Consider the following 10,409-nt stretch of genomic DNA (forward strand, 5'->3'; position numbering starts at 1 on the left):
GACGACGACGACGCGAGCGCTGCCGCTGCCGCTTTTTTCGTTCGCGATCTCGACGCCCCGCCCCCGCGACGACGCCGTCGCGTCGCTTCGATCGCGCGAGGAGGAGGATCCCGGGAGGACGCGCGAGGCGCCGCGCGAGGCGCGGCGCGAGGTCCACGCGGTCGCGCGCGACGCGGACATCGCGTGCGCGGCCATGACCGTGCGGGGAGAGTGCGGAGGGGCTGACTCGACACATCCATCTTAAAAAAGTTTATTAAAAGTTCTTGTCGTCAGCAGGATAAAAAAGGTTCACGGCTAACGGCGCAAAATACGACACGCGCGCGCGACGCGTTCGCGTCGAGCCTACGAGGCGCGCGCGCGTCCGACGAGCTCCACGCTCGCGCGCACCGTCTCCACCAACTTCGCGCTGTACGTCTGTAGGCACCGCTCCATCACCTCGGACATCGCGGCCGTGAGGTGGTCGGTCGTCATCCCGCCGCCGCCGCCCGCGGCCGCCGACGCCGCCGCCGCCGAGGACGCCGCCGCCGCCGCCGACGACGACGACGCCGACGACGACGAAGAGAGCTTCGCCGCCGCCGCCGAAGCGCGCGCGTCGATCGATCGCTCGATCGCCTCGTCGGACGTCACGGCCGCGCGCGCGGTCAAGAACGCGGCGACCGCGGCGTCGAGCGCGTCCATCGCGGCGGTCGCGGTCGCCACCGCGTCGCGAGACGCGTCATCGGACGCGTCCGACAGCGCGTCCGACAAGGAAGTGTCGGACGACGACGACGACGACGACGACGACGACGACGACGACGACGACGACGACGCGCTCGCGCTCGCGATCGTCGCGGTCGCGACGACCGCGATCGGGTCGCCCATCGCGGCGAACACCTTCGCCATCTCGCCCCGCGGAACGTCGAGGTCCGCCGCCGCCGCGGCGCGATCGCGAGGCGGCTTCTTCTTTTTAATAAACCAAGAGCGGGGCGTCTTCTTCGACTTCGTCTTCGTCTTCGCGGCCGACGACGTCTTCGCGTCCGCGTTCGCGGTTTGAAGCGTCGCGCTCGAGTCTTTGTTCTCTTTGTTCTTCTCTTCGTTCTCTTTGTCCGCCGCGTCGTCGTCGTCGTCGTCGTCGTCGTCATTCACGTTCAGGGCCGTTCTATACAAGCGAATGTCGGGGTGGAGTTCATAGGCGTCAGTTGGCGTTGAAAGGCGTCGAGGACTGGGATTGAAAGCGAGGGGTGGGCGGAGAGAGACGACGGCAAAGTCCTTAAAGATCGGCGTTCACCACGCCGACGCGATCGTATGAGGACCAGTGTATAGAACGCACCTTACGTCCTCCGCGTCGAGCGGCGTCGGCTCGCGCGCCTTCTCTTCCGGCGGCGGCGCGACCGCGACCGCGACGACGGCGACCGCGACGGGCGACGGCGACCGCGACGCATCTTCCTCCGCCGGATTCGGATTCGCCGCGCTCGGGGATTTCGGACTCTCCGGCGGCGGCGGCGGCCACGTCGCGTCGAGGCGCAGCGACTCGGACGCGGACGCTCGAACAACCGCGTCTGTCGCGACCGACGCCGACGGCGGCGCCGACGGCGCCGACGTCGACACGACCACCGACGCGGTCGCGTCGTCCGCGACGATGTCCACGCGCACGAGCCGTGGGGTGACCGCCGCCGCGCCGTCGCCGTCGTCCGACACTTCGTCCGACACTTCGTCCGACACTTCGGCGTCGACGCGAGGGAGGAGCGCGCGGAGAAACGAGGCGCTCTCTCGCGACGGCGACGTCTCTCTCCGCGGCGACTCCGACGGCGTCGGGTCGCTCGACGACGACTCGGACGCGTCGGCCGCGTCGGCCTCGGGGTCGACTTTGTTGACTTCCTCGGGGTCACTGTTCGGCGTGACGGTAGTGTCTTCGGTAACGTCTTCCGAGTCGCCGTCGCGCACCACGTCTCGGATCACCGGGCCCAAGCCCTCCGCCGAGACGGTGACTAAAAATTCCAACGTCTCGTCCTCCCCGCCGCCGCCGCCGCCGCCGCACTCAGACTCGGCGTAGTACAACGCCGCGTCGTCGTCCTCGTGCGGCGCGGGCGTCAGCCGCGTCGTCTCCACCGTCACGTCGTCGTCGTCGTCGTCGGTAACGTCGCCGCCACTGCCATTACAGACGTCGTCGTCTTCGGCGGCGACGTTAGGGCCGTTCTATACGAGCGAACGTCGGGGTGGAGTTGAAAGGCGTCAGTTGGCGTTGAAAGGCGTCGATGACGGGGATTGAACGCGGGGGGTGAGCGCAGAGATGCGCCGGGAACAGTCCTTAAGAAACGGCGTTCACCACGCCAACGCGGTCGTATGGGGACCAGTGTGGTAATAGAACGCACCTCACCGACGACGTCGACGTCGACGTCGACGTCGACGTCTCCGAGGTGCGCGCGCGCGCCTCGCGGCGCGGACGCCCGCACGCCTTTCCCCGCGCCGTGTACCACGTACCCGCCCCCCGCGTCCTTCAGCGCGGTCGCCCACGCGCCGGCTTCCTTCTTCTCGGCACCGATCGGTGCTGACTGTACTGCTGACGTGTCATCAGGCACCGATTCGTCCTCCTCGTCCTTCCTCGCGGCGGCCCACGCGGGGAGCTCGCCGACGGCAAACGCGGGCGCCGCGTCCGACGTCGTCGAGGACGCCCCCGCGGACGCGCGCATCTCCACGTCCACGTCGTCGACGGAGACGACCGGGTCCGGGTCCGGGTCCGGGTCCTCCTCCTTCTCGCCGGCGGTCAGGAGCTTCAGCGCCGCGGCGGCTTTCGCCTTGGCGGCGGCGAACGCGCTTCCTCCGGGGGTGCCCACGGGGGTGCCCACGGGGGTGCCCACCAGGGTGCCGCCGCCGCCGCCGCCGCTCGTCGCCGACAACGCGCTCGTCGTCGCCGCCGTCTCCCTCGCTCTCGCCGCGCACGCGCGCGGCAGATCCCACGCGCACATCACGCCGTCCATCGCGCCCGTGACGACGCGCGCGCTGTCCTCCGTGAACGTCATCGCCTGCGTGGGTGAAGCGATCGGTCAGTCGAACGTCTCACCGGTCAAACGTTGAATCTATTGAAATGGAAGCGCGGGTGAAGAGTGACGACGGGAAAAGTCCTTAAGGAACGGCGTGCACCACGCGAACGGGGTCGTATGGGAAGCAGTCTCACCGTCACGACGGCGGCGTGCCCGATCAACGACGCGATCTTTTTCCCACTCGACAACTCGTACACGCGCACCACCGCGTCCGCGTGCGACACCGCGCAGAGCGTCCCGGTGGCGTCCGCGATCGTCAGCAGCGCCTCGCCCGCGGACGCGTCTTCCGCGGTTCGCGCGTGCGCGAATCGAAGCGCGCCGGAAGCGACGGACCATCCGCGGAGGACGCGGTCGGCGCCGACGCCGACGACGACGTCCCCGCCCGCGGAGGCGGGAGCGGGCGCGACGGCGAGGCTCCGGACGACGCCGACGTTTCCGTTTCCGCCGCCGCCGCGACCCGCCGCCGTCTTCCCGACGACGCGGTTGTACGTCTGCATCGTCGTCGCGTCGTCGTCGCCGTCCGCGCCGGCGGTCACGCGACGAAACACGATCGACTCGTCCGCGCCGGTCGTCACGACGCACGCGTCGCGCGCCGACCCCCCGTCATTCCGCGTCGCGACGACGACGTCCAACACCGCCCCCGCGTGATCTGACAGCGTCGTCACCGGGACGCGGGGTCGCGCCGCGTCGAACACGCGCACGAGCCGGTCTCGACCCGCGGTGACGACGCGCAGCAGACCGGCGTCGGAGTGGGCACCCTGGTGGGCACCCTGGTGGGCACCCCCGGAGACGGCACCCCCGCCCCACGCGCCGAACGCCAGCGCGAGCACCGGCGAGTCGTGCGCGGCGATCCGCGCCGTCTCCGTCTCCGACGCGAGGTCGAACACGCGGACGTTTCCGGCGGCGTCGCCGGTCGCAACCTCGCGCGGATTTATCGGGTTGACCGCGATCGAGAGCAGCGCGTGCCCGCCCGCGTCCGCGTAGGCTGTCGCGCGCGACCGAGCGGGAGAGGCGGCGTGAGCGGCGGCGGCGGCGGCGGCTCGGGCCGGGTCCGGCGCCGCGCGCGCGCACGCGAGCGAAATGACGCCTCTCTCCGCGCCGTTACGTTTACCTTTACCGTCGCGGTCGCCGCCGAGGTGCCACACGCGCGCGGTGCCGTCGCCGCCCGCGGTGACGAACGACCCGGGCGGGAACCGCGAGGGGGGGACGGGGGTCGTCGTCGACCCCGCGGACGACGGCGTGCGCGGGAGCGTCTTCAAGCCCCAGATCGGACCTCCCTCGTGCGCGCGCGCGATTCTGAGCGGTCTCGCCTTTTCGACGCGCCTTTTCGACGCCTTTTCGCCCGCTTCGACGTCCCCGACGTCCCAGACGACGACGCGCTGGTCGTCGTACGCCACCGTGAGCGTCGCGCCCGCGACGTCGAACGCGCACGAGACCGCGGCGGGGTGCGTCACCCGCGTCTTTCGCACCCCCGTTCGCGCGGAGTGCGCGTCCGTCGAGGCGCCGGCGGCTCCCTCCGCCGCCAAAAGTTGGCACCCCAGTTGGCACCCCGGCTGCGGCGGCGGCTTCGGGAGCGTTCCCTCGTACTTCAGCGTCTTCGCGGCGAAGAGTCGAACGACGCCGTCGTCCGCGCAGACTGCGACCCTCGCGTCGGAAACGCCCAGCGCGTGTGCGTTACCGCCCGGCGCGCGCGCGTCCACCCATCGCTCCACGCGCGTCGCCGCCGCGCCGTCGCGCGACGGACCGAGCAACGCGGCGAGGATCCCGGAGTGCGTCAACGCGTACGCGACGTCGCCGTTGACGCGGTGGGCCTCTTCGTTTGCGTTCGTACGAACGCGGCCGCCGTCGCCGCCGCCGCCGCCGCGGTCGTCGCCGTTCCCTCCGCCGCCGTCGCCGTCGCCGTCTTCGCCGTTCCCTCCGGGCGCAATCTTCGGCGATTTCGGCGGCGGGAAGCACGGATCCGCGCGCGCGTTCGCGACAGCCTCGAACCCAAACCCGAATGCCTTAAACCCGTCCGCGTCGCGAAACCGCCGCGGCGTCGCGGCGTCGCCGAACGAGCGCTCGTCGGCGACGAACGGCGATCTCGGCGCGGCGTCGGCGTTCGTCGACGCGCATTCGGGAAACGCGTGGCGCACCGTCGCCCACGTCAGAGACGCGTGCCCGCCGAGAGGAACGTCGTACCTCGTCAGCGTTATCCCCGGGACGATCCCCGGGACGATCCCCGGGACGATCCCCGGGACGTCGTCGTCGTCGTCGTATCGTCCTTTCGCGACGACGCGCGCGCGCGACGCCTCCGCCTCCGCCGCCGCCGTCGTCGTCGTCGTCGTCGTCGTCTTTCGCACGCGAAACGTCGCGACGCCGACGCCGCCGGCGCCGGCGCCGGCGACGATGATCTCCCTCCCGTCGCCGCCGACGCTCACCGCGGTCGCGCTCGCGTCGACGCGCTCGCGCGCGAGCAGCGCGCCGGCGCGCCAGTCCCAGACGCACAGCGCGCCGCCGCCGACGGAGACGACCCAACGCGCGTCCGCGGGTGAAAACGCGACGTCCGCGATCGTCGTCGTCGCGTCCGAGTCCAACTTTTCCGTCCCGTCCGACGACGTTTTCCTCGACGCGCGATGCCCGCCGCGAAGGACCGCGAGGGGTCTCGCGCGCGATGCGTCCCAGACGCACACCGCCGGGTCCGACGCGTCGCGCTCGCCCGCGGCGACGTACACGCCGTTCGGGCGCGAGAACGTCGCGCGATGGAACGACGCGGGGGGCGCGCGTTGGGACCCCCCGCGACGTCCGAGGGAGGAGCGACGACGCATCGCGGCGTTTGCGTTTTCATCGTCGCGGACGTTGACGACGACGACGTCGCGATTTGATGCTTCCGACGGCGTCGGCGCGCGAAGCGCCGCGAGGAGCTCGTTCCGCGCCGGGACGCACAGCGCGACGAGCGCGCCCGCGGGGTACGCGACGACGCCGTCGAGCGACGGCGACGACGCCAGCGCGCCGCCCGGGTGCGCGACGACGCGGCACGGCGCCGGCGTCGTCGCGTCGTCATCGACGTCGTCGTCGTCCGCGCGCGAGATCGCGGGCGCGGCGTTTGCGACGCGCGATGGCGGCGTCGGCGGGCGCGCGAGGGGCGACGCCGCCATCGCGGCGGCGACCGCCTTCGCCCTCGCCGCGGCGGCGGATTTGCGCTTCCGCTGCGCGCCGCCGAACAGACCCATGACGACGACGGACGGAGCGAGAGGATGATCGATCCCGGAGACCGCGTCGTCAACGCTTCTTCAGTTTTTCCTCCTCCGAGGGAATCGAGATCCGCGCGGCGCGCGAACCGTCACGACGCGCGCGCGGCGCGCTTCCCGCGCGCTTCGCTCGCGCGCTCGGAGAGAACGCGCGGCGACGCGCGCGACGAAAAGGATTGGCGACGCGCGCGAAGTCGTTCACGCGAGAGCGCGCGCTCGTGTGCCGCGAGATGACGTTCGACGCGCGCGCTTTATTGACCGGGCGCGACGACGACCCTCGACGACACGTGTCCTTTTTTTCAGGGCGGCGGTCACGACTGCAGTCTTTATCTTTCAGAGACGTCCGCACGATGACGCCTCTCGCGCACGCGGACGTCGCCTTCTGGTGGACGGTCGTCGGCGCGCTGACGTTCCCTTTCCTCTTCTTCGTCAGCGCGCCGTACGGGAAGCTCGTCCGCGACGGATGGGGCGGCCGCGTCGACGGTCGCCTCGGATGGTTTATCCAAGAGATCCCATCCCCGATCGTCCTCACCGTCGCGTTCCTCCGCGGCGCGAACGAGGTCGCGACGGACGATCTCTTGACGTTTCCCGACGCCCCAACTCTACCGCCGAGCGCGCTGACGCGCGCGTGCGTCGCGGCGTGGTGGATTCACTACCTCAACCGCGCAGTGCGATACCCGCTGACGCGCACGATGAGCGACACGACGGCGCCGGTGGTGGCGATGGCGATCGCGTTCAACTTAGGCGCGTTCTGGTTATCACGCCGGTCCCCATACGACCGCGTTCGCGCGGTGCACGCCGATCCTTAAGAACTTTCTCTCCCGGCGTTCGTCACTCTCCGCCCATCACCCCTCGCTGCTTTCTTTCAATCCCGACACACCTCGACGCCTTTCAACTCCGCTTCTGACGCCTTTCAACTCCACCCCGACGTCGCTTCGTGTGGACCCTCGACCCTCAGTGAACGGCGCGTTGGTCGGCGCGGAGCTCGCGCACGGCGGCGCGCACCTCAACGATCCGTCGCTCTTCGTCGTCGCCCTCGGCGGCGCGCTCTTCCTCGGCGGCGCCGCGCTGAACGTCGCCTCGGACTCGACGCTCCGCGCGCTCCGTCGCGGCGGCCCGCGGAAAGACGCCCGGAAGCACTTCATCCCTCGCGGCGGGATGTTCGAGCTCGTGACGTGCCCGCATTACCTCGGCGAGTGTCTCGAGTGGGCCGGGTTCGCGATCGCGACGCGAACGGTCGCGGGATGGGCGTTCGCGTTCTGGACGTTCGCGAACCTGATGCCGCGGGCGGTGGCGTACCGGAAGTGGTACCGCGACAAGTTTGGCGCGGCGTTTCCGAAGCGTCGACGGGCGATGATTCCGTTCGCGTGGTGACGACGACGACGACGGAAGAACCTCCTTCTTTCACCACCTCATACAGTAGGTCATAATTAATTACAACGATATCAATAGGCTACCATCTCATCATACTAGCTAGGGCGTACTCCGAACGATCGATCGAACGCACGCGTCCGTCTCCGCTCGCGGCGACGTCGCCTCAACACTAACTACGATTTCAGCTGCCCCCATCGCACGTTGATCGCCTGCGACGTCGCCTTGACGCGCTCCATGACGCGCGCTCGGTCGCCCTCCGCGAGTCGCTCGCCGAACCGCTGCGAGAACTTGTCCGGGTGCCACCGCGTCACGTGCCGCTTCGAATCCTTCTTCGACGCGCCCGTCGGGATGAGCGTCACCGCGGCGGAGGCGAGGTCGCCGACTTTCCACGCCGCCAAAGTCTCGCCGCCGCCGCCGCCGCCGCCGGACCGCTTGCACGGCGGCCACGGTATGTCGTCGTAGGTTAACGGGAGTCGGACGTGGACGCCTCGAGGCGTCGCCACGACGTCGTCGTGCGCGTCCAGGAGCTTCGAAGCGTTGGAAGACGCCTTCTTGTTCGGCGTCGTCGTCGTCCCGGACGACGACGCGGTCGAAGACGACGATTGCGTCGGGTTTTTCGCCGACGGCGGCGGCGGCGGCGGCGGCGGCGGCGATCTCGTGGGCGCTTCCTCGGGTCGGGGGTTCCGCCGCGGGTGCGACGGCGGGCCGCGTCGAAGCGCCGTCGCGGGTTGCTGCCGCTGCGGCGGCGGCGGCGGCGGCGGCGTGGGGGGGGGCGGCGGGGACGGTGCCTCCTTCGCGGGCGGTTCGTTCGTCGTCGTCGTCGACGCCGACGTCGACGCTGACGCCGACGCCGACGACGTCGACGCCTCCGTACCCTCCGTCGCCGGCTGTCGCGCATCGCTCGCGGCCGCGGCCGACGCGTCCGTCTGCTCCGCGCCGCCCGCGTCTTTTTCCCGCGCCGCGACCGGCGTCGGCGGCGCTTCTTCGCGCGTCTCCTCCTCTCGCTTCTCAGGGCCGTTCTATACGAGCGAAAGTCGGGGTGGAGTTGAAAGGCGTCAGTTGAAGTTGAAAGGCGTCGAGGACGGGTATTGAAAGGGAGGGGTGGGCGCAGAGAATCGCCTGGAAAAGTCCTTAAGGATCGGCGTCCACCACGCCGACGCGGTCGTATGGGGACCAGTGTATAGAACGCACCTCAGCTTCCTTTTCCTCAGCCTCGACCGGCTCCGGCGCCGGCGCCGCCGTCTCCGTCTCCGTCTCCGTCTCCGTCGCGGGCGCCTCATCCGTCGCCGCCTCCTCCGCCTCCGCATCTTTTTCCTCATTCTCGCCGCCGTCCACGGCGTCGGGTTCGTCCTCCGCGCGCGTCGCGTCCTCGGTCGTCGTCGTCGTCGTCGTCGTCGTCGTCGTCGTCGTCGTCGCCGCCGCCGCCGCCGCACCCCCCGCCCTCGCGCCGACGTTAAACGCCATCTCCGCCATCGCCTGCTGCTCGAGCCGGCTCCGCTCCGCGTACCCCGGCAGCGCGACCATCTCCCGCACGCGCTTAAACCGCGACAGCAACGTCTTATTCTGCGCCCTTCGCTGCTTGGCCTCCCACTCGTACGTCGCCCTCCGCGCCCTTCGCTCGTCGTCCATGCGCTTGAGCTCCTCCGCCGGGAGCGTGAACCGCTTCTTCGGCGCGGCCGCGGCCGCGGCGCCTCCCTCTCCCTCCGCGCTCGCCGCCGTCTCCTCCTCCTCCACCTCGCGCGCCGCCTTCGCGACCGCCGTCTCGACGCGGTATCGAATCGACGTCTGCGCGCGATTGAACGTGAACCACGCGAGCGCCTCGGGCTTGGTGAGGTCCGCGAGCTCGCACGCCGCGGCGTGCTTCTTCGCCTCCGCCTCCGCGAGGTACATCCCGCGCGTCTTGACGCGCTCGTCGTCGAGCGCTTTGAGGGCGTCCTCCGTGAGCGGCGCCGTCGTCGCCGCCGAGGCGTCCGACGACGCGGACGCGGACGGCATCGAGATCTCTGTCTTCGTCGTCGTCGTCGTCGCGTCCGGCGCGGGCGGAGGAGGCGCGGGTTCCTCCGCCGGGACGATCTCCGGCGCGGGCGGCATCTCCGGCGGCGGCGGCGGCGGCGGCGGCGGCGCGCGTTTCTCTTTCAGTCGCCGCGCGAGCACGGCGCGCGCGACGGGCATCTCTGATGACGTTGCGCGCGTCGTCAACTCCAATTATTATTATCGTGTCATCAAGGGCGTCTTCAGCCATCAGTTCCATTCGAACGCGCGCGGGGCGCCGACGCGACGCGTCGAGCGACGGATGGAGCGCGGTCCTCCGGGCCCCGCGGAGGGCACCCCCCCCGCGTCGTCGTCGTCGCCGTGGCCGAACCCGGAGCTCACCCCGGTCTCGACGACGACGACGCCGCGGACGCGACGAGCGCGCGACGACGACGAGACGACGACGAACGACGACGCCGTCGGAAACGCGATGGCGCCCCCGTCGTCGAATCGCGCGCTTCGCGTCGTCGCGCGCGCGTTCGTGGGCGCGTACTACCGCGACCTGAACGACGCGCCCGATCGCGTCGCGCGGTACTACACCGAGGACTCCGTCTTCGCGCTCGAGGACGGGACGACGCCGAGGAAAGAGAGGAGGAAGCGCGCGGCCGGCGCGTCGTCGTCGTCGTGATCGGGGTGAGCTCGGGGTTTGGGCGCGGTGGCGGCGACGACGCGGGGGGGGTGGGGTTTGGGGGGGGGGGAGGACGGCGCTGCGTCGGTGGCGCGACGCGTCGCGTCGGCGCGACGCGCGCGTTCC

General features: G+C 70.7%; 5 protein-coding genes across 5 annotated transcripts; 2 read left to right on the top strand and 3 right to left on the bottom strand.

Moving 5' to 3' along the window:
* Positions 1 to 496: 496 nt before the first annotated feature.
* MICPUCDRAFT_63929 (uncharacterized protein) lies at positions 497 to 1,470 on the bottom strand. The gene is made up of 2 exons (XM_003063469.1): positions 1,310 to 1,470; positions 497 to 1,138 (listed from the first exon to the last, which is right to left on the bottom strand). The coding sequence occupies exon 2, from the start codon at positions 1,119 to 1,121 to the stop codon at positions 642 to 644; it is 480 nt and encodes a 159-aa protein (XP_003063515.1). The 5' UTR covers positions 1,122 to 1,138; positions 1,310 to 1,470; the 3' UTR covers positions 497 to 641.
* Positions 1,471 to 3,855: 2,385 nt separating this feature from the next.
* MICPUCDRAFT_63933 (uncharacterized protein) lies at positions 3,856 to 6,232 on the bottom strand (the record flags this gene model as incomplete). The annotated part of the gene is made up of 1 exon (XM_003063470.1): positions 3,856 to 6,232. A coding segment is annotated over one exon (2,377 nt), but the record flags the coding sequence as incomplete, so codon positions are not given.
* A 368-nt stretch (positions 6,233 to 6,600) lies between these two features.
* MICPUCDRAFT_53250 (uncharacterized protein) lies at positions 6,601 to 7,703 on the top strand (the record flags this gene model as incomplete). Its single annotated transcript, XM_003063273.1, has 2 exons — positions 6,601 to 7,041; positions 7,235 to 7,703. The coding sequence occupies 2 exons, from the start codon at positions 6,601 to 6,603 to the stop codon at positions 7,622 to 7,624; spliced, it is 831 nt and encodes a 276-aa protein (XP_003063319.1). The 3' UTR covers positions 7,625 to 7,703.
* Positions 7,704 to 7,797: 94 nt separating this feature from the next.
* MICPUCDRAFT_53251 (uncharacterized protein) lies at positions 7,798 to 9,796 on the bottom strand (the record flags this gene model as incomplete). The annotated part of the gene is made up of 2 exons (XM_003063471.1): positions 7,798 to 8,643; positions 8,816 to 9,796. The coding sequence occupies 2 exons, from the start codon at positions 9,794 to 9,796 to the stop codon at positions 7,798 to 7,800; spliced, it is 1,827 nt and encodes a 608-aa protein (XP_003063517.1).
* Positions 9,797 to 10,085: 289 nt separating this feature from the next.
* On the top strand, positions 10,086 to 10,283 carry MICPUCDRAFT_53252 (uncharacterized protein; the record flags this gene model as incomplete). The annotated part of the gene is made up of 1 exon (XM_003063274.1): positions 10,086 to 10,283. The coding sequence occupies one exon, from the start codon at positions 10,086 to 10,088 to the stop codon at positions 10,281 to 10,283; it is 198 nt and encodes a 65-aa protein (XP_003063320.1).
* Between the last annotated feature and the right edge of the window lie 126 nt (positions 10,284 to 10,409).

The sequence above is a fragment of the Micromonas pusilla genome, assembly GCF_000151265.4.
Source record: "Micromonas pusilla CCMP1545 genomic scaffold MICPUCscaffold_14, whole genome shotgun sequence".
NCBI classification, from domain to species: domain Eukaryota; kingdom Viridiplantae; phylum Chlorophyta; class Mamiellophyceae; order Mamiellales; family Mamiellaceae; genus Micromonas; species Micromonas pusilla.

Excerpts from the sequence above, each read along its gene's own strand:
- MICPUCDRAFT_63929 (XM_003063469.1), bottom strand. The coding sequence starts at position 1,121 with ATGACGACGACGACGACGACGACGACGACGCGGCGGACAAAGAGAACG.